This window comes from Diospyros lotus, chromosome 10 (genome assembly GCF_014633365.1).
Source record: "Diospyros lotus cultivar Yz01 chromosome 10, ASM1463336v1, whole genome shotgun sequence".
Taxonomy (NCBI): Eukaryota; Viridiplantae; Streptophyta; class Magnoliopsida; order Ericales; family Ebenaceae; genus Diospyros; species Diospyros lotus.
Genome location: NC_068347.1, coordinates 26031530 through 26055088, shown reverse-complemented (window position 1 = coordinate 26055088; position 23559 = coordinate 26031530). Strand labels below are relative to the sequence as shown.

The window sequence follows — 23559 nt, the reverse complement described above, 5'->3', positions numbered from 1 at the left end:
TAGTTTAAATTGCCGAATTATCTAATGTTTTAAAAAAATCATGTTTATTGTCTTTATACAGTTGATACATCATCATACCATTTTAAGATCTTGAGGTTTAACGAAGCCGTGGTCTTCATAGACGACATATCCTTCTTGATTTCAGATGTTTAACAAACAATATATATGTATATATATATATATATGCATATGCACATATAGTGAGTTCACGAGCAAGTCATGAATTGATCGAGGGTTGTTGTGATGGTTTAGGGTTTTGAGCAGAAACTCGATTGATTGTTATTTGTGAATAATTTTTTGAAATTTTGATAAAATGGGTTTATAACCCGAATAAGACCATGAATCACCTCAATCTTTCAAAGAAATATTGTTGGAGTAGGAATTGAGAAAATTTGGAGATTGAAATGAGTTTGGGGGTTTTCAGTTCATTCGTGTGCGTTTTTAGGTTCTAGGAGTTCTTCAGCTTATCCTTTCTCATTTTCTTTAGAAGCAACTAGAAAATCATGTCAAGATTGGGTTTTCTATGCAATGCGTGCAAGTACTTGAGAAGAAGATGTATCTAATTGTGCATTTTTACCCCTTATTTCTGCAACAAAGCATGAACTACTGATTTTGAAACTATTCACAAGGTTTTTGGTGTTAGAAATGCCTTCAATCTCTTGACCCATCTTTCGATAAGAGATTGTAATGAGGCTGTCGCTACAATTTTGTATGAACTTCAAGCTATGATTCAAGATCCGATTTACGATTGTGTATCTAAAATTTTTTCTCTCTAACAGCAGGTATGATGAACTCTAAATCCTTAATCTTTTTGAGTTTCTGAACTTAATTTACTAATTATGTGTGATTTTTAGGTTAACAATCTGCAAGTTTATCTATCATTTTTTAAGGAGTTTGCAGACTCTTATGCAAACTTTCAAAATATTCAAATTCGATTTCACCCAGAAACCAACCTTATTCTAGAACTGGATTTGAGCATCGCCAATGATTTTGTTCATATCCCAAAAGAAAATGTCGATGAATTTCACCATTGAGTGGGTGAATTAGATTTTTTTTTTTATTATGTGTATGATTTATTAAGATGTAATAATGAGAAATGAATTGAGAGAAATGAAGAACTTTTTCAAGATGTTATTTTCATCAATCAAATATATTTATTTAAATTATAAATATATAAAATAATTTAAATGGGTAAAAAATAAAATTAAATTAACATTTGGAGTGGTTAACAACGGTCGCAAAATTTATTAATTTAATAATTAAAAAATAATTTTTACGATAATTTTTATTAATTTAATAATTAAAATTAAATAATTTAATTTTTTTAGTATTATTTTATTTTTGCCCACCTTGCTTAAAATTCCTGGCTTCGCCCTTAGTAATATGTCGTTATAATTCGGTGGATTATGAGTTCGATTCTCGTGCTACGCAAAGACTAAAGACTCAACTTGTGATTTACCTCTCATGATGTAATCGAAGGTACAAGCACCGAGGGTAGCATAAAGGTGGTCATCCCAAGTATTATTTTAGTTAAAATTGAATTTTCCAATTGGATGGATTAATTTTGATTAATCCATATTGATATTTCTTAAATTCAGTTCAATTCGATTTGATATAAAAGTTTGATTTTCAAATTATAGTTAGGTTTTAACAATGGTTTTTTCATGTTAGAAAATTACTATTAAATTTTGAATTATTTAATGAAATCATCACTACTATGTAAACTTAAATGGAGGTCTATCACAATAATTGCTTATACAAAAGTGTCTTAAATTCATTATAAACCTATTTAAACATTGATTATTTTGAATAAATTTCTATTATTTTAACTAATTTTCACAATTTGATTGTTTCGATATTAATTAATTTTTAAAAATTTCACTTTAATTCAATTATTAAATTACTTTATAACTAATTGACATAATACTCACCCTTAAAGTTGAAAAATGAAAAATCTAACAAGGTGATACTAATAAGTGACACCCCTATCTAGACCAAAGAGCCTCGCCTCTACTCCACATGTTACATTTTAGATCAAATCAAAATAAAATTTGATTTAGCCTAAGTATAGCTTAATGGTTGGGACCTTACACACATTGATTTCATAGAGTTTTGGATTTAGCTGTTATATAGTCGGTGCAGGCTCCGTGTTCAAATCTCGTCACTGAGTTCTGTGATTTAATTTCTTGCAGAAATCTTGGGGCTGAGCTACGAAAGTCCTAAAATGAGAGATTTCACCTTTTGGTTCCCCCCCCCCCCCCCCCCCACCCCCCCCACCCCCAAAAAAAAAAAAAAAAAATTGACTTGACTACTAGAATGCTTTTACCATGTGAGCACATATCAACCAACTAAATTATTGAAAATTGTGCCTTTAACATTAGGACTACTAACGTTATGCCCCTAACAAAATAAAACCATCATGGTTGCGACTTTAACAAATAAGAATCACATTGATTACTTGAATGATAGATGAAAAATGTTGTGATTAAAGACATTTCAAAATAAAGGGTATTAACACTTATAAATACTATAAAAGGTAACTATATCATCACCATCTTCAACTTCTTATATGCTGGTATCATTTCACACCCCTCTTTATAACCATTTAGTTTTTGTTATATTTTTCCAATGCTTTCAAACTATCAAACACCCATGCTTTTATCTAATTATTGATTTAAATATCGAAAGATACTTCAAATCAAGTTTTCTCACAATTATTTGAGTTATTTTATGAGTACTAATTTTATTCAAATTAACAAATCTATTAAAACAAAATTATTATTATGTTATTTGTACCAAGCAACATAATGTTTGCCTAATGCAAATAACGTTAGAAAGGTAGCGTGGGCCCCCCTGCCCCCAACATCAGCACATTGGGCAAACCTAATGTGAATCGGAGAACAATACTCCAAAATAAATACTTTAGCATGGTTTAGACTACAAAAAGAAGCATTTATTTAGACTAAAAAAGCACAAATTTATTCTCGCATAACATCACATGCCTATAAGCTAGATATGAAATTCATCTTCAAAAGGGTTTTCCTTGTGATAATAGAATAATGGGAAGGCTCCCTATGATTCTTATGTAGCCTTCATATCATATTTTTTTGGATGTGATCATACCAGATTTTTTGAATAATAATTACTCAGTCTACTTATATATTTATTTAAAATACATCTTATTTCTTATATCATTTAAATATATTTTTTATAAATTTATTTTAATTTAAAATATGTAATTAGAGTTTATTAGTAAATGTTTAAATAAAATTTGTCCCTATTACTTAAAATATATATTTATAATTATTTTAAATTTTAAATAAATAATTATTTACTCATAATATTCTCAAAAAATCAGTGAAGCCATTGTTGACTTGACCCTTGATTTTAGTAAAGGGCATAAAAATGCCCCTCAACTTCAAAATATAGGAAAATTCTATTGGCAACTCGACAAATTACTCTTCACAGCTTATTTCCTGCAAAATTATACATTAATTTTCAACTTCCCATTTTAATCTCAACCCATTACCTCCTCCGACTATCGCCTCAGCTCTCTCTTTTTCTTCCACACCATATACACACAAACACATACACCATATATATATATATATATATATACACAATAGCCACGGCCATGAAATCATGTGTGTATATATATATGTGTGAGTGAGTGCGTGTATATATATATATGGTGTATGTGTTTGTGTGTGTATATGTGTATATGGTGCGGGAGAAAAAGAGAGAGCTAAGGCGGTAGTCGGATGAGGTAATGGGTTGGGGTTAAAATGGGAATTTGAAAATTAATGCATAATTTTGCATGGAGTGGGCTGTGAAGAGTAAGTCGTCGAGCTGCCAATACAATTTCCCCAAAATATATTGCGTTCTTTAACTTTTAATTTTAAATATATTATGCCCATCAACTTTTAATTTTATAATAATCATGCACTCGATCCAGTAAGCATGGCGTGTGAGTTACACGCGCAGTCTGATGTGGGTCCAACATTGATTGGGCCAATGAGAAGGTGGGGCCGACGGCGAACGACATGACGCTGCAAGAGAGAAAGTGAATGACGTGACAGTGGACAACGTGTTTGATATTGTTGTTGATTCACAAACACAAATTGGGCTAAATCGCCATCAATTCATGAACACAAATCAACGTTTTTGTACTCGGTGCTATCGTTGTCACTACAAATGATGAAGATGAAGACAACGGAAAAGGAAGGCAGTACTAGATGTCGTTGATTCACAACTCTGTTTGCTCGGTGGTCGTCAATTCACTAACACAAATTAATGTTTTAGTGCTTGGTGTTACCATTTCTGTGCAATACTAATCGTCACTATCCCTTGTCAGATTCGATTCACAAACATAAACTTCGATTGCTCAATCTTAATTTGGTGATGAAGAATGCGAGACTAAGGTTGGCTAGTGGTAAGGAAAAAAGGACTAGGGTCGATCGTCAGCAAAGAAGACGAGATCAATTGGGTTAAGGAAAGCGAGAGGTTGTCGACGCTAGAAATAAAGAAGAAGGAGATGATAGTTTTACCTTCACGTACATCAATTGTGTGTATGTTTCACGCATCATGCTTATTGGAGCTAAGTGTGTGATTATTATAAAATTAAAAGTTAAGAGATATAATAGATTTGAAATTAAAAACTCAGAGTACAATAAGTTTAATTTAAAATTGAGGGGGCAAATAATCTTTTATTAGAAATTACAAAAGACTAAAATGTTTTCACCCACGTTGCATTGGAAAAAGTGCAATGTAATATGGACGAGAGCATTTTAGTCTTTTAACTCCTATTCTGTAAATTTATCTGTCAACTTATCTGATTCTCAAAAAAATTTTCTTTTTTTACAAATCATGCCAGTTGGCAGCCTATTATTTGTCCAGAGTGTCTTCGAAGCCTGAGATGTTAGCAGAATGGGAGACATTTGGCCCGTGGCCTGGGTATAGGCCAAATGTTCCCTGTTGGGCTTTGTCCTTTTATTTATTTTTATTCATTCATCATTACTACAAACAATAATGTATTAGGTTTTTATTCTTAGAGTCGGTTACATAAATTTTAAATTTTCATGTATTAAGATATAATATAATTATAAAAACAATTACTATCTTATTATTATGATGACATTATTGTATAAAAATATAAATATAAAAATACTCTTTTATTATATTATGTAATCACTAAAAGTAGTTTAAGTGTTCAAGAGCCAGATTATTATTAATTTTTGTTATATTTGTTAATAATTTGTTATAATAATTTAATTTATTAGAGTAGTGTTTTGATATCCGATGTCAACATGCAGGGGGTGTTGGGGAGGAGGGAGGAAAGGAGTAAGGCCCACACTCCTTCTCTAATTTTGTCCACGTTAGACAAATTTTATGTTGTCTGATACAAGTAACATAATAATTTCGTAGTTTATTATAGTAAGACAATGAAAGAGTGGGGCTCATGCACTCTCTCTAAGTTTATCTATATCGGACAAATCTTATATTGCTCAATATAAATAATATAATAATTTCATAATTTATTATAGTGAGACAAGTCTCTTCAATATTATTAAAATTAACATATTTATATATGATAGAGATAACTCTAACACTGAACATTCAAATTAAGAAAAAAAAAACTGACATCTTAAAATTTCATTTTTTAACTCAAACAAATTTAATTAGGATTTAAACCAGAACTGGACCGATTAAACTGAAATAATTGATAGAAAACACACAAAATCTAAAAAATGATGTCGGTTTATAAATATCAAAACAATATCGTTTTAAAGTTTGGTGGGTCCAATTAGTTTGGTTCTTCTAACCAAAAAATTAAATTGAAAACCAAACTTTTGAAAAAAATTAACCAAATCGAATCGATGCAAGAAAAAAAATTAAACCGAACCAATAGATTCGATTAGTTTGGATAAACTAAATTTTTACTTTCCCCTAATTAATGCGTTCACGTGGTACCACCTCACACAAACCCCACAATAAACAACCTGTATTAAGTCAGTTATTAAAGGCGGTGACAAATTATATACTTTTGGGAAGATCACCCCAAAAATGCTGTAAAATAAATTAAATTGATTAAAATCTAATATTTTACAAAATACCACAAAATTCTAGGTTATTTACAAAATTGCCACTATTACAAACAATTTTGACATCTATTTCAACAATTGTATATACTAAAATACGTTAAATTCCCAGTAAACCTTCTTAACATTGATTGTTTTGAATAAAATTTGATCATTTTGATTAGTTTTGACAATTTCAATTATTTTGATTAATATGATTAAAGTAATTTTAAGAAAATTTGGTTATATATGAATTTGTTTAATCTGAGAATCTATACATGTTTGATAGAGATTTTATACAGACTAATTAAAATATAAACATGACAAAGTACCTCTGTTTCATTTAATGAAATTAGGTCAAATAAATTTTTAGGAGGCGTTTGGTATAAGAGAAATTTTTAAATTTTTAAAAATGCTAGGTTGGAAGTTTACATTTCTATATTTGATACAATTTTTTTAAAAAAAATATTAAAAAAAAGCATTCATAAAATTTATTTTTAATCAATTTTTCACAAAAAAAATTTAGATTCCCATGGACTAAGAAAATTTTTTAACAAATAAAAAAAAAATTAAAATACCCCCTCTACCCTCTTATATAAACATATATATTATATATATATACACAAAAATATATAATGTGTAAAAAAAATAATATTTTTTGACTTTCTAAAGAGATTGTGAGTTCTAATAATTTATATACTATAAAGAATTTATCATTTTTAAATAAAAAATCAAATAAGAATAATTTTAGAAAAATAACATGAATTCCTAGAAATATTACATTTAAACTAAATATAGAAATATAAGATTTTCATAAAAGAATACCCAACATTTCTGAAAATATTTAAAACTAGCCAATTATAAAATTACATAAATCCTAAAAATTAAATATTCTCAAAGAACATTCTTAAAAATCATGAATTCTAAAAATTTAAAAACTTCTCCTATATCAAATATCAAGAATCGCAGCAGAGTGGACAGAGCAAAATTTGACAGTGATAGAAAGGGAGAGATTTTTTTTTTTTTTTTTAATTTCAGAAGAGCAATAATAGCGTAATTGACGAATTACAAGGAGGTACATGCGCGTGGCGTAAGCACTTACCTTACCTTGGCCGATTGGGAGGGGGGAATGTATTGGCCATCTAAAGAAACATGTACCAATTGGCAGCACACAAAACAACAAATTGGTACCAATTGGTAATGATATGTTTTTCTATTGATGAGCCGACAATGTCATCATCATCATCTCATTTGATAATTGTAGTAACAATCAACTATGTATGAATAATTCATTTGTTACAAAGTTTTGATATGGTTTCTTAATAATTGTATATTGAAAAGTAAAATATATTTGTCAAAGTGTGATATAACCCGAAGAAGAATCAGAGAAAAACTAAACAGAGCTGTAGTAGAATCACAGTCGTTGGATATAAGCTATAAGCCAAAAATTGGACAATTAATAGATAGTATCATCATTTCAATGCAACATATATTATGCCAACCTTTTCTCTCAAGACAAAAGCAAAATTTCATTAGATGTACAGTTGTATTTGATCGCTGTGATGCACACAATTGCAACTGCTATATAGGCATCACCAACAGGGAAAGTCTCCTACACGACTCCATTGGGTCTATCGCCCGTCTTGCCAGATCTCTTCTGCGAGTCTGCATCATAATGTGCAAAAGCAGCATCCAGAGCCTGCACCAAAATGGTCTCTGTGCATCAGGCTAACAACACAAGTGCGGGGCGGCGATAAAGCAAGAAAAAACCCCAAACTTTTCCGTTTATTAAGAAGTAACACTTGTCCAAGAAATTATACGAGTTATAAGGACTTTACATAACACCATAGATAAAAATGACCAACAGGCTAAAACAGTTAGTATCCATAGATAGAATAACTACCAAGCTAGAATTCACGTAGTCGACCTTACATGATGGAACTAAGAATTGATGCATTGTTTTTGACAAACTTGTCTGAGAAATGACTTGCACATAAATAAATTATTTGTTATGCATAGTAAGAATTGAACTCACATGAAATCACTCCATGGTGGTGACAACTTTTATTGTTTACCTCCATGTCACTTCCCAATTCTTCCCCAAAATTTATCTATCTAATAATTAGGTTACTCAAACGGTTATATATGCATTTCCTAAACTCAAATGGGTAATAGACTCTAACATGGTCTATAGATGCCAACTGCTTTGAATTAATCCTTCATATTTCGTTGCAAGTTCATTCACCATTGGCATACTAGAAAACTCAGGATGCTAAGGAGTATGAAGGTGAACCGCTAACCTGAAGCATTGGTTGAACAAGAAGGGAAACTTGATGCCTGAAATCTGACTGCACCTTTTCCTTGATCTCCTGAAATTGAAAAAGAATAAAACAGAATCTTCAAATTGGGCATACGCTAAAAAAGTGTGAATTCACTACAAAGATGGGAGAGGAAAAAATATCTTGGAACTAGCATCCTACCCCATGCCTTTGATCAAGGGCATAAAAGGTCCATTACATTTCAGTGTCATGACCATGCATGAATGCACTAACTTGTCAGAACTAAACTTCAGGCATGCCGGAATATCTACCATCATCTAACCCCAAAACGCATTTGTCACTACACTCAAATAAAATCAACTAGCTAGTAGCACATTCAAGGGTCACCTATATCAAAAAGACTACATAGTGGCTATGAAGTGTGGACAGACACAAGGAGATGAGATTTTTCAAAAATAAATAGGACGCAACACAATCAAGATATGTTATTTAATAAAATATTTTTTTATATTTTTAAAACATAATAAAGTATCAAAAGATTCAAAACTATATTTCAAATTCACAAATATGCATTTAAAATTCATAAGCCAAAATTTCAAATAAATAACTCTAATCTAATTAGAAATCGACTCACAATCTAGTCAATGTTTAAAGAGATAGAGAATATAATTGTGAAGGAAATAAAAACTGAACAATCATGCAATCAAAACATGGAAAAATAAAAGAATCACGCAAGATTACCAAGTCGTAAAACTAAAGAGAAAAAAGAAGCCCCTCACTTTTTTGTCTTTAAAGTGTCCGTTTAGGGGACACATGTCCTACGAGTGTCCTATAGGGGATGCGTGTGTCCTACGCATGCCCCCTCCCATATCTTTTTAAAAAAAATTAAGAAAGTGTCGGACACGCCATGTGGGCACGTCCAATATGTGTTGGAGGCCAGTCGGATTGTCTGACACATCGGTGAAACCGATATGGCAACCTCTAGGAAGTGTCTGTGCTTTATACTATTTTGTGATCTGAACATACAAATGATCTAGCACACAGAAACAAAGTAAAGACAAACCTCTGCCATTAGAAACATGAGGGAGCACCTTGGAAAATATGAGATATACTGGAGAGATATATGCAAACGAGTTTCAGAAGATACAGACATGAAAGCAAGGTAATATTTGTTGAAGCACAAAAGATTTGCTTTCCTATTTCAAATTCAACACAGGAAATAAGTACTAACCCAGAGATAGAATCAATATATCTCTCCAGTACAATGAAGTTGAAATAACAGTATCAGTTGTGAAAAAAAAAAAATTTAAAGCAAGGAGTAAGACAGAAGAACATAAAGAACTAAAAGCAGGTTTAACTGTATACTAGGAAGTAGTCTGTTGGAAACGGTGGTAGCAACAGGAAGTTGACAAATATGTAGACATTGTAAAACATATTAAAATTTTCAAATGAAAATCGGAAGAGTAATTCTAGTGCCTGCATTAACATAACTGCAACTGTAACTCACAAGCAATAAACAAAGTGGTAACTGCAGCAATTATATGGTGATAAGCAAGAAATAATCACAGTACTGCGAAGGTTTTGGACAAGAAGAGTACCTGTAGCTTCGGATATATTTGTGACATGGCATCCTTCAGTCTTCCTACCTGCAGATTAATAGCCAAACAAACATAGCATTAAGTAAAATGAAACCACAAGTCAAAAGAAATTCTGCTACCATAAATGCATATTAGATAACTTCTAGTATCACCGTCATAAAAAATCTTTCTTACTTGCTCTCGTGGTGATAAGTATACCTCAGCCCCAGGAAACCTTTATTAACCTCAAAAAATTTATATGGATTAAGCTTCTTTCTTTTTTTCACTTTACATTTTTTAAAGGGAGGCGGGTTGGATAAATTGGAAATGCTAATTGTTTATAAATGCAACACAAACAGCCTTCAGAAACCCAAAGATTAGATATGTTTTATTCCTTGCTGCAACAATAATCATGTTTGGAACAACAGTAGAATGAATTCAAACTTCTGTATACAATAATAATAACAATCACAAGCCTTAAACTCTCACTAGGTGGGATTACACAAAAGAAATATCAAACGAAAATTTTCGACTCAATGAAATCTTTTGTTTTTGGTGATAGTGAAACTTTGGTTTGAAATATTACACAACATTCTGGAATCCAACTAATAATCTCATCAAAATCTAGCTTTTGTTTGGCATGGCTTTAGGCAATTTAAATCCTTCATTTGGCAAGGACTCCATGAAGTCCTCCACCACGAGAAATATGACTGTAGAATGTTGTTGGTGAAGCTAATCTAAACCATACATGTGCACACATGCAACCAAAAAAAAAAGGGCAAAGGGAAATTGATATGCTTTCCAGGACAGTATCTGCACCAAACTGCAAGATAAAACTTGTTTCACTTTTCCCATATGCTTCTCTTTATTTGTAAGTTACCCACATGCCTATATTCATACACCAATATACATACATACAAACACATTTTCAACGAAATGCACGTCATTGTTGGCCCCTAGAGAATCTTGATCACACCTTTATATCAAATTTAAGCTTTTTGTATCTTGCTAGGGAAATAACTGTGAACCAAGGCTGAATGTAAGAAACCAGAAGCCAACATTGACATGGAGGATATCTGGTTGCATCAAGAAGTCAATATAGTTTTTGAGAATTGTAACCATAAGATATATGCTTGGTAAAGCCTCATGATGAGTTTATTCAAAACAGTTAAGCAAAAGTTACCAAAAATAAAGGCAAAAATTAAAGTGAAAAGCGAAGACTAGCTTCTGTGGATCCTTCTAATAGCTTGATGAGAAAGACATTCACAAATTTTGCACATACTCACATATCACTGACGAGTCAAGTTCAGTTCAGAGTTTGAGACATCCTCATACTCTTATAACTATATGTAGCTTTTTGAATGGACTTCCAGAGAAAAGGCTTCTATCAAAGACTATATATGGGAACTAACCAAAATGCCTCTTCTATAGAAGCCATTTGGGCCAAAAAAGATTTGCTTTCATGAAGCTCCACCAATGACCCGTTCAATAAGCATATAAAAAGAAAGAAAGAAATTAACTTCAAGTTTTCTATTTTAATACAGCACAAACAAACTTAATTAAGTATAAAGAACCTTAGCTTTTACCTTGACAAAAAGGTATGAAGTTGTGATTGGATATGATGACCAGAAATGCTTAAGTAATTCCTGAATGGATGTCCAATGCTGAAAGAAAGCAAAATCAGTCTTAACAGGATAGGAAATAATACCGAAAAATGGAAACAAGATAAAGATTGCTCGTAGATTTTGATGCTATATCAATGGGCCAGTTTGGTAGTTCTAAAAAAATAGTTGAAAATTTGTTCTGTGAAGGGGGGAAAATTCTAAGATTGAAATGTTATAAGGTATTATAGTATTTCAAGTAAAAAAGAAAGAACAGAGAAAGAAAACAACATCCAAGTTTATTCTAAAAATTATTCTTTTGAATCCAGTTATTAACAGTTTCTGCAACTATGAGGCAAACAGAAACTAGAACTTTTTTGGGGGGTCCAATTGTCTCCTAGATATAACCTATGAGTTTCTACCTGCAATTGAAACAAGCAAGTATCCTCAATGAAGGGTAGATTCAGAATACGATGTAGAAAACATCTGTACAAACTCACAAGTAAGAGTTCCTCTTTAACAATGTCTGGCAACCTATCCAACACACTCTCCCGTGGATTCTTCCCAAGATGATATTTGGAACTTGAAATATTCTGGGTCAATCCGTTAAAAACCTACATTATCATATTGGTCAGTGATCTCTATTTATAGATCAAATCATGATGACATTTTGCACCAAAAGTTTACCTTAAAAGCAACTTCAGGTTTAACTGTGGGCTCACTCAATCCAGCAATTTTAATCTCACATATACAGTCTCTCAAAGAACCATAGGCTTCTCTGGTACTCAGACTGCACTTCATTTCTCTTCTTCCAGCTAGTGTATCTCCCAAAGTTTTCAATGCATTAGCTTGTTGAGAATCAAAGTAGTCTCGAGGATCCTGAACCAAAAGTTAAAAAAACTAAGTACAAGCCATCAAAACTACAGCAATTTGTACTTTGCTTCTATAATGGCATACCTTGATGAAAAGTGGTGCCAATGGGGGCTCACGAGGAGCCTGAAGATCCTCAATCTCAGCCATCTGAGAAATTCGATCCAAGCGTACCTGGTTTGCTTCGTTAGCCAACTCAACTGCAGAAAAACTCAGGTTAATGTTGAAACTAATAGGTTTTCTTTTTGCTTCAAGAGGGGTGGGACCAAATTTAATTAGAAGGAAAATCAGACTTTACTAACCCTGTTTTGACCTCGCAAGAGCTTCAGCTACAGACCTTGTGTCTCCCAACTCCACATCTGCAAGAATTAATGAAGCATAAAACAAAACCAGATTACTGAACTGCACTAGTTGGCAATTAAAATATTAGACGACTTATCAAATTATGTTTTCTAAACAGATTAAAATATCATTTCTTTGGTTAGCTCAAAAATGAAAACGTTTGAAAATGATAACTGATATTTGTATAAATATTTATGTAAGCTTAATAATTGAATATTTTTGGAGGTATACACTTCTTTCTACGTAAAGCTTTGAATTAAATAATTTAGAAGTAAATTTAACCCACATTAATTAATTTTTGAATCTCAAGCACCTACATTTTTAAATATGAAGAAGATTCCAACTAACTAATATTTACAAAGAACACAATAGATAATTCGTAAACAAATGCTACAGTATTTTGAGAAGACTAGTGAAACATAGTTATTTTTTGTTTTCCTCAGTAACAACATTAAGAATGCAACTCAATGGAGGATAATCTGAATACAAAAACCTTTGAATCAGAAGTTCTGTGTCAAAATAGAATTCACAAAAAAACCTAGATTATATAGGTCATACTATGATGAAAAAATGAAAATATGATGATAGCATCTGTACAGAAAAGATACCTACTTATAACAACAAAGCATGCAAATAACTAGTGGTTAATGCCACTTTTATTTTACAACATTCCACTAATTTACATTTTGTCAAACTTTCTAATATATTTTAAGAATCTTGTTTTTCTATTCTCGAACATATTTTTATAATAAATTTTTATAGCTTTGCTCATACCTTGAAAACAAGCTAGCATTTCAGAGTGCAAGTTTCAGTGTGTTTATAGAAATGTTTTCATTGGAAACTTTGAAATTTCAAGCTTTTAGTAAATTCTGTTCCTTGTCTCTGATCCAAGCAACTTATTCACATTTTTTAGTTATAATATACTCAAAAGGATCAACAGATAGTCAGTTAATATTAGCAAGAAAGATTTTTTTTTCCTTCATATATATGCTCCTAAACTTTCGATTACATCCTAGAATGCCAATTGGACAGTAAAGTAAGAAAAGGGTAAAGATTTGGGAAGAAAGGGAAGAGATTATAGATCATTTAATTACCCCCATTGACAACCAACAACTCTATCAACAAAGGGAAGAGATTATAGATCATTTAATTACCCCCATTGACAACCAACAACTCTATCAACCAACGCAATGAACATATCTATCTGTGACAGTCTATAAAAAGCATATGAGAGGCTCACAAAAGCATGCTACTGGGTTTCCATGTTAAATAGTGGCAGAAAAAGACTTAAGAAACATATTAGTCTGTTCCAGGATTGTCCCGGTGGTTATAAAAGGCCATGTGCCAGTAAAGGATCGAATCATAATATTATAGAAACCCATTAGTTCATTTACATTAAACTCACTTCAAACTGGCCTGGCCTTTAAATCATTTGAAAATAAAAAGGTGTTGGAAATTGTGTCCTCGGCACCTTATGCAGGAATTTATTTTCTTTTTCTTTTTCCTTGCCAAAGTTATAAATATTCATGTCCACGCTGGATTAAAAACTTGCACCTACTGCTTCGGATATGTTCCATTTCCCCTTCTAATGGTGGCATAGAATTACTTGAGCTCACAGTTGGTTGTTACATACAGATTTTGGTAACACCCTTGTGGCACTTTTTTCAAAGAATAGAATATACTTCAGAGCGTAACCAACCTATGGATCTCCCCTCAAGAACAACAGCACCATGCCGATTAAGGACTTGCGAAAGAGACCTTCTATATTCTTCGTATTGTGAGTCAATAGCATCGTTGCTGCCATCACAAGAGATCCCATGATCCTACATTTATGAAAAGTGCAATTAGGTGCAAGATAATGTAAGTTATTGGTCAGGGTAAGTTGAAGTCACTATAGATTACAATAAGCAGCCCTCCCTCTATTATTGGACATCCAGCAGCAAGCACAGAGTGTTTTCCTCCAAAATGCATTTAGATATATTCCAGATATTAAGATGAAAAGGATGAAATAAAACACAACACTCAGCTTAACATTCATTGAGCTAAGGCATTGTTGACATAATTTGTCATTTATCATCTAAAAAAATGCACAGAAATACATGTTGTGAAAGCCATCCATTATGAATTGGAAGCAATAGTGTAAGGAAAAGGTAAAACATCATCTTCACTAGCATAACTATAAACCAGGTCTTATTGATAAGATAGGAAAGCATGGACATCACAAAAATACCGGAAGATGAATGTAGTCATCCCCTTCATCAGCTTGCATGTCTAGAGTTGGATCAACCTGTCTAATCTGCAATTGTAGATAGGACACAAAGGGCTAAGATTATTTTGGAAAACAAAAAAAGAAAAAAAGAAAAAGATAAAAAGTGAGAACAGAAGCAGAAACATGCAGCAAATATAGAATCTTTCCAATATTAAATTGTTAGCCTAAAATGATGGAAAGTCAAATGTTCCAAGAGAGCACCTTACGCCGAGCTTCATTTTGCCATACATCATCATGTTTCAAGAAAACAGCAAGCTCTTCATCTTCAGCAGCCTCTGCTGCAGCAGCAACGGTATTTCTTGTTCTGTGAAGGTACTCTGCTCGGCAATATTTGGTCCAGAAGTCCTTTTCTGTCATCTGGAATCCAAAAATATAAGAAACAAAAATTCTAATACAAGGTTGATTCAGTTAGCATATAAATTCAGGTAACTGATCTTTGATATTAAAAAAAATAAAGGCTCAACAAGTTCAAATCAAACATCTTCATTACCTTATTGGGAACAAACTTCAGGAATGCTTGATGAACAGCTGGTTTCTCAGCAAAAATCTGGGGAAATTTCGAACATTATACACAGGAAGTTTAGACAAAACTAAATTCCAACTGCAAACCTTACAACAGGTTCACCATTTAACCATCAATATAAAATAGATTTTCAGATCAAACAAAAATACTAAAGGGCTGTTAGCTGTGGAAAGTAGCCCCAGTTTTTTAGAAAATTACTCCACTGAAAATGGAGATTTGGAAACCGCAGTTTTCCAAGATTGAATGAATTTGGAGAACTCCTAAATTGAGTTTTCCAAATTTTCCTTACTAATTTGGAGATTTGGAAAACATGGTATTCCACAAAATTTTACTCACTAAGAAGCTTATATATCATGAAAGCCTCAGTAGAGCATATCATAAAAAATAAACAAGAGAAAAATATAACTGCCACTCCAAGTAGAAAATCAAAGAACACCAACAGTTAATTGTGAATCAACTCAAGCATGAAGTGGAGCTTCGAGCGGGCCTTAATGGAAGGGCCCGCTGCTTACCAGTGAGCAGGGAAGAGAGACATGCTACGCCGCTCAGAAGGCCAAAAACAGCTGTAGCATATCAGCTGTTGGAAGCATAGTAAAGGATTTGAGATTCCTTCCTACCAAAGAATCTTTCTACAAGTTATTCGTTAGTAACTCTTTTACCAACCCTAAGGTTAGGGCATAAAAATAGTTTGGCACCTTCCAAAAATTTCTCACATTTCCACCGATGAAAGCAGGTTGATTGTTTTGCGCAGCTAATCTTGAGTTGCTTCAGCAATTTTCTATACACCTGGGCCATCAATGGCATCACCAATACACAAACACCCTGCTTTAAAAGGGTAGGGGAGGGGTTATACTTGTACGCAGCTTTTCCCTTGCCTTTTCTTTTTCACAAAGATGCTATTTCCATAACTCGAATCCACAACCTTTCAGTCATAAAGGATGAAACTTACCATTGCCATCAAAGCTTGCCTTCATATGGGCCCTAGAAAGCAAAACTCGTGTAAAACCAGGGAGACCATGTTAGATTTGTACTGCTTGAAATATCTGTGGAGGAAAATAAAATCTTATTGTCTGAATGTGCTGTACAGAGACAATATTTATACACAAAGGTCTACCTAATTAAGGAGATTCCGCCTCTCTATCAATTCTTAAAAATCCAGGATTCCAAAGAATCAGGAATCAACTAATCTAAATAGTAATATACAATTTCTTAGCTGTACATAGCTATTCTATAAATAACAAATAAACTTAAAGATCTACAACACTCCCCATCAAACTGGTGAATAGATGTTTTCCGTTCCCAGCTTGTTTGTAATCTCTTAAAATCTTGATGTAGGTAGTCCCTTACTTAGAACATTTGCTAGCTAATCACTTGATGGCATGTAAGGAGGGCTGAGCAGGCCACTGTCCAGCTTTTCTTTTATTAAGTGTCTATCCACTTCGGTGTGTTTAGTGCAGCATGGTTGCACTAGATTATGTGTAATATTGATGGCAGATTTATTATCACAGTAGAGTTTCATAGGTCCTTCCCTTCTGACTTTGAGATCATCAAAGATTATCTTCAGCCTTAGAAGTTCACAAACTCCATGTGCCATAGCTCTAAATTCAGCCTCAACACTTGATCTCTCAACCATTCTTACCCCTCCATGTCACTCTATTGCCTCCAAGGAAAGTACAGTAGCCTGATGTGGATCTTCTATCTACAATAAACCTGGCATAGTCTACATCTGTATAAACTTTTAGATTAAGCTCTTTATTCTTCTTGAACAAGAACCCTCTTCTTGGTGTGGCCTTAAGGTAGTGTAGAAACCTGTGGACAACTTGCAAGTGTTTTTCCTTCGGATCACGCGTGAATTAGCTCACTATGCTCACAACATAAGCTATATTCAGTCTAGTGTGAGACAAATAAATCAATCTCCCTACCAACCGTCAAACAGGCAGTAGAGTGCTAGGCTGCAAGAACTTACAGTAGAAGCCTTAATGAGAAAGAACATAATCCCATATAAAGGAATTGAGTTGGGGGAAGCATTGGCGTCCTCAGTTTCTAGAAATTTCAATTATGGAACCAATAAGGGAAAACTGTTACAAAAACCTCCCCAAAACCCATCCTCACCCAATCAACTGAATATAACAAAAGCTGATATTACAGAACAAAGGAGGCAGATGAGACTTTGCTTCAAATGCGGAGAAAAATATTCTCTTGGACATCACTGTAACAGGCAGCTGTTACTTTTGGAAGGCAGAAATGAAGAGGAAGCGCAACAGAAGAAATGGAAGCCACGTATGAAGGAGGAGGAATTTCATTACATGCTTTAAAGGGGTGTCCCTCAAATAAAATCATCACAGTGGAGGGTCAGGTAAGGGGTAAAACGTTAATGATATTAATTGACAGTGGCAATACACACAGTTTCCTTAATGAGAAAACTGCCAAGGACTTGGATTGTGAGTTGAAGAAAACTTTTCCTTTGTCGGTCACTGTGGCAAATGGGAGCAAGGTGTATAGTAAATTCAAGTGTGTTAACTTCAGCTGGGAAATGCAAGGGGAAGAATATATCACTGATTTACAGCTACTAAAGTTAGATGGAAGTGATATTGTGTTAGGAGTGGATTGGATGAGAACATTCAGTCCAATAATATTTGACTTCAACAAATTGGAGGTTACCTTTGAGAAGGGAGGAAAGAAGATAACTCTTACTGGAAGCTTGAAGATGGGAACCAGCAAACTGATTTCTGGAAGGAATTTACAGAGAATTTTCAAGATTCCTCCATGCAAGATGTGGAAGAGAGAAGAAATAGAAGAGGCTGAAATTGGAGGGCTGGAAATCTACTCCTATAGGTCATTGTATTTCTTGAGGACAAGAAATTTTAGGGGGGGAAATTTGTGATGCACCTGCTTTTAGGTTTGATTGTACCTTTTAATAGCATGTACACAGTTGTACTTCGAGATTAGCCAACAGTTGTACCTAGAAGGTAGAAGCCTTCAGTTGTACTTAATTTAAATATTTGGCAGCCCTATTGGCGCCAAACCACTGCTTCTTGGATCAGTATATAAGACTGATCCAGCATAATGCAAGGCATTGAAGAGTTATTATTCACAATTCTGGTTTCTACCTCTCTCAATTTCCCTCTCTTTCTCTCGGCTCCCCATTTCTTTTCCTAGGTTAAACCCTAGGTACATGACAACCGTCTCCCCCTGAAGATAAGAACCTTGAACCTGAAAGAAAGGCTCATTTTCAAGAAATGTGACATCCATGGAAGTGAAAATTTTTCGAGTGGTTGGGTGGTAACACTTGTAACCTTTTTTGGTTGTTGAGTACCCCACAAACACACATTTTAAGGCCCTTGGATCAAGTTTACCCCCGTTGTGAGCATGAATATGCACAAATGAGACACAACCAAACACTTTAAGTAGTAATTTGCAAGAACCATTAAAATAAGGGTGAAAATTAGAGTACATTTATAGGGCTTCGGTATCCTAGCACTCTAGATGGCACTTTGTTTATTAAGTATGCTGCCATCAAAACCACCTCTCCCCATAAACTTTTTGGAGAATTGTTTTGAAACAATAGTGCTCATATAACATTGAGTAGATGCCTATTTTTCCGTTCAACAACCCCATTTTGTTGGGGGGTATCATCACAATAGAACTCATGGATAACCCCTTCGTTATGGAAGAAAGATGAGAGAATTCAATTAAAATAGTCTCTTGCATTGTCAAAGCTAAACCCCAAACTATGTACTAATCATTTTGAGAAAAATTGGAAAAATATTGCTTATCTCAGATTTTTCTTTCATGAGAAATAACTAGGTAGTTCTAGTGCAATCATCAATAAAAGACAAGAACCATCTAGCAAAGAAAAAGGTTTGGAAGACCTTGTATTACTTAATGGAAATGACACACGGTTGTGTTTGGCAAGTGCACAAGTATCACAAATTCACAATGAAAACTGCTAAGATTGACATTTCTAAAAAGTGATGGAAACATGCTTTTAAGAAAATTAAAAGTTGGATGTCCAAGGCAGAAGTGATTAAGCCATATCTCGGTGAGATTGGAGGAAAGAAAAAATTTGATGAGCAGGAAAGAGATAGCTTGTTGTCTTTGTCCACATTCATTTCCTCAAGATAGTAGAGCCCATTTTTCTTAGCAAATCCAATCGTCCTCCCCGAAACCTAAACTTGAAAGATGTAACATGTGGAAAAGAAAGCTATTTTGCAATTGAAGTCCTTGGTGAACGGATACAATGTTAGTGGACAACTTTGGAACATGCAATACATTCTTCAAGAAAGAGAGGGCATTAAATTTATGAGTCATGCTATTCATACAGGGGGGGTTTACAGCTGGATGTTCTCACAATAAATAGGAGGATTTATCGCAATATTCTCTCCTCTCCTCTCTCTCTCTCTCCCCTTCCCCCTTCAACAACCACTCCTCTCTCCCCTTTCCCCTCCAACACCGCCTATCATAGCCTTCCTCTCGCCATAGCCGCTGCCTCGCACTCGCCGCTGCATCCCTTGCCTGACCGACAGCCACCGCCCGCGACATCCTCACCTGGCATGCAATAGGCGAGTAGCAAGGCAGGCGGCGGCGGTTAGTCAAGCAAGGATGCAGTGCGGGCAGCGAGGGCGAGGCAACGGTGAGCAACGAGAGGAAGGTTGTAAGAGGCGGTGCTGGAGGGGGAAGGGAAGAGAGAGGAGAGGAAGGGTAAAACGGTTATTGTGATAAGAGAGGAAAGGGCAAAATAGTTATTTAAATACCTATAAACCCACCTGTAAAAACCTTATCTGTAGAAATAGCATTATTCTAAATTTATTGTGTCATGAACCTAGGGTTCATAACGGGCTGAAATTGGCATTCGGAGGGATCCGAGAGGCTTAGGATTAAGAATAGAAAGTTTAGAGGGATATTTGGACAGAAATGGGGGAAGGATGTAGAGAGAAATGATGGAGAGAAGTAGAGAGAAAATGAGAGGGAGAATTGTAGAGAGAGAATCAGATTTTCATTAATTAATTCAAGCATATTCATCTCCTCCTAAAATGAGCCTTTTTATAGGCATAGGTAGCTCCTTAACTAATTTCTAACAGCACCCATGTGCTCCTAACAAACAACCAAATATCTCATAACAAACTAATATAAGCCTATTACAATATTACCCCTTTATTATATCCCTATCCAATATTATCCTTCTAATCCTCCTAGGAACATGACAATTTCCCCGCCTTGAAACATGTCTTGTCCCCAAGACATGCCAAACCTTCACAGCTTCCATTATGCTCCCTTTTTCCTTTTCTTCCACAGCTTAGATGGAGAAATTTTGAAGATATCCTTCACTGCCAATGGAATGATCTCAGGTGACTTTTGCTCTCCATGCATGGTATGAGTCTTCCCACTGCTAGTAACACCATAAGTAAACACTATACCATGAATTCCTTGCATGGCACCACTTACAACCTGCTGGGCTGCAACATCAATTCCGGTCTTCAATCCTCCCTTCAACAAGGGTGACAAAAATTCTAATCGGCCAGCTGTAGCAACAACGAACATAATGGAATGAGACTTGTTCTTTCCAGCCAAACTCTCAACAGCAACATGGTGACACCATTTAGGATCAGCGAGACTTCCTCCTGCTAGTGTTGTCTTCGCTTTATCATTAGCTAAGGAATCCTCAGCATTATCCAAAACCATAGGCAATGGAACCTTATCATTAGGAACTCCACCACCCATTCCTTTTCTTATAGAATTCTGATCTTGGACACCCTCCAATCCTTCAGTCCTTGCACTAGTCAACAGAGGTAACGAATTGGCCTTGGCTTCCTCGGTCACTTCATCAAATGCTTCCCCATTTTCCTCCTTCAACTGCTCCACTCCAAGGAATTCCTCCTTGTTAAAATTTCTGTGATAATCATCAAAGTATTCCACCGAAAAGTTGTAATGATACTTCTTAATAAGTATCATCGCAAATTCTTACAGTTTCTCGTGGAACATTCGACCAAATTCCTTGCACTCTTCATGTATTACACTTCTTGTTTCCTTGTCAACTTGGTTGATCCTCTTCTCCTGTTCCTTATTGCTGCCATTGAGGCTCCATTCCAGCTGAAAGTGAAGCATTATGCTTCATGTATGCACTACCTCCCCTAGCTTCACGAGTAGGACACCCTACCGAAAATGCAGCCTCATTCTGCTGCAATTGAGTCCCCCATGGCCTCATGTGCGCACTGCTTGCATTGGCAGAACCTTCACTGGCAAAACGGGACACGAGCCAAGGATTCGGAGCACTGTCCACCTTACTTCGCCTCCCAAATTCAAATGCCTGATTGAAGGGTTGCTCTCTCTTTTGGAAATTAACCACGTTAGCTGGTAATAGCCTAAACGGATCGAAATTTACCTGGTTAGTTTGCCGATGACATCCACCTCCGGAACTCCAAACCTCAATGCTACAACAGTCGTATATAACCCCAGACACTGGCATCAATTTTTGGAAAACAACCTGTATCTACTTCCCTGGAAATTCCGCCTAGCCAAGTTGCCTTCAAGCCTTCTCACCCTGGACCTTAACTACAGAAACTGATTTCCCTGCCTTCAACTCAAATCAAAAATCACAGCTAAAGATCAACTACTGCCCAATCACCGTCCAAGGCTCCTAGCCCAATTTGCGCTCGTTTCTGATTCCAAAATCACCAGAACTCACTGCTAGTTCAACCGCTACACCCACTCTCGAGTCCAAATCTCAACATTTCTGCTATGCAAATACTTCCGAAACTTGATTGAATCGGTTTGGCCTCCAAATTCACCTCACAAAACGTCCACTACAGTCACCGTCTGGGTCGGAATCCCCAATTGATCAAAGCAACAGCATCAGCAATGCACCTAATTGGATTCGCGCTCGCCTCCCCCAAAATCGCTTCTCACCGTTTGAATCGAACTTGCTTGCTCGCCGTGGATTTCGAAAACCTGATGCCAACTCTGCTTCTGAGGTCACCCTTTTGAGTCGCACGCTCCCGGTTGGAATCGCCTTGCTTCCAAAAAATCCCTTCCAACAATCATTGGCCTGTTGCAACTCTAAAAATCACTCCAAGTTCTAACAACGATTGTCCCTTAGGTTTGGTCAGACTTGTGCTCTCTAATGGAAAACTTTGCACCCAATCAGTAGGCAAATTTGCTTAGCCTCTCATCTCCTTCCTCCGATTTCGCTCTACCTGCGATCACTTGTAGTCGCGAACCTCTTGCCAGTGATAACCCAACCAGTGATGAATCAACGCTTTCTTCCTCAAGTTCTACCCAATCACCAACCAAACCACGATCGCCAAAAACCCATTGCACAACCACGATCGCTTGGAACTCCTGCGCTAGTCGTGACCTCTTGAGCCGAGGACCACTAGCCGATGGTAGCTCCTTGAATTCGCCTGGGTTGCTAAGAATCGTGGCCGTCACCTCCTGATGCTACTCCACCTTTCAATTTCGAACTGCTTAGGATTAATTGATGTAGTTGGCGAGAATTGTTTTGCTCTATCTCGTTCACTACCGATCTTAATATCCTCCGAATCGAATTGAAAACAATCACCTATCAACAGCTGATAATCACCATTGGAACTCACCGATAATCACCGTCAGAACTCGAATCAAAACCACATCCAATGATGGACTACTCTGATACCAATTTGTCATGAACCTAGGGTTCATAACGGGCTGAAATTGGCATTCGGAGGGATCCGAGAGGCTTAGGATTAAGAACAGAAAGTTTAGAGGGATATTTGGACAGAAATGAGGGAAGAATATAGAGAGAAATGAGGGAGAGAAGTAAAAAGAAAATGAGAGGGAGAATTGTAGAGAGAGAATCAGATTTTCATTAATCAATTCAAGCATATTCATCTCCTCCTACAATGGGCCTTTTTATAGGCATAGGTAGCTCCTTAACTAATTTCTAACAGCACCCATGTGCTCCTAACAAACAACCAAATATCTCATAACAAACTAATATAAACCTATTACAATATCACCCCTTTATTATATCCCTATCCAATATT

At 35.1% G+C, this 23559-nt stretch overlaps 1 protein-coding gene across 3 annotated transcripts in view; it reads right to left on the bottom strand.

Moving 5' to 3' along the window:
* Nucleotides 1–7324: 7324 nt before the first annotated feature.
* Nucleotides 7325–23559, bottom strand: part of LOC127811321 (general transcription and DNA repair factor IIH subunit TFB1-1-like) — a 38096-nt gene continuing 21861 nt past the window's right edge. For 2 of the 3 annotated variants that reach the window (XM_052351065.1, XM_052351067.1), the window contains 12 exons: nucleotides 15506–15562; nucleotides 15217–15372; nucleotides 14977–15042; nucleotides 14446–14569; nucleotides 12707–12763; nucleotides 12492–12604; nucleotides 12222–12413; nucleotides 12035–12148; nucleotides 11520–11597; nucleotides 9955–10002; nucleotides 8378–8446; nucleotides 7325–7805 (listed from right to left, as the gene is read on the bottom strand). In XM_052351065.1, coding sequence (XP_052207025.1) covers nucleotides 7659–7805; nucleotides 8378–8446; nucleotides 9955–10002; nucleotides 11520–11597; nucleotides 12035–12148; nucleotides 12222–12413; nucleotides 12492–12604; nucleotides 12707–12763; nucleotides 14446–14569; nucleotides 14977–15042; nucleotides 15217–15372; nucleotides 15506–15562 — 1221 coding nt within the window. In that variant the 3' untranslated portion in view covers nucleotides 7325–7658. The remainder of the gene's footprint in view (nucleotides 7806–8377; nucleotides 8447–9954; nucleotides 10003–11519; nucleotides 11598–12034; nucleotides 12149–12221; nucleotides 12414–12491; nucleotides 12605–12706; nucleotides 12764–14445; nucleotides 14570–14976; nucleotides 15043–15216; nucleotides 15373–15505; nucleotides 15563–23559) is intronic. The other variant, XM_052351066.1, reaches the window with a different exon arrangement.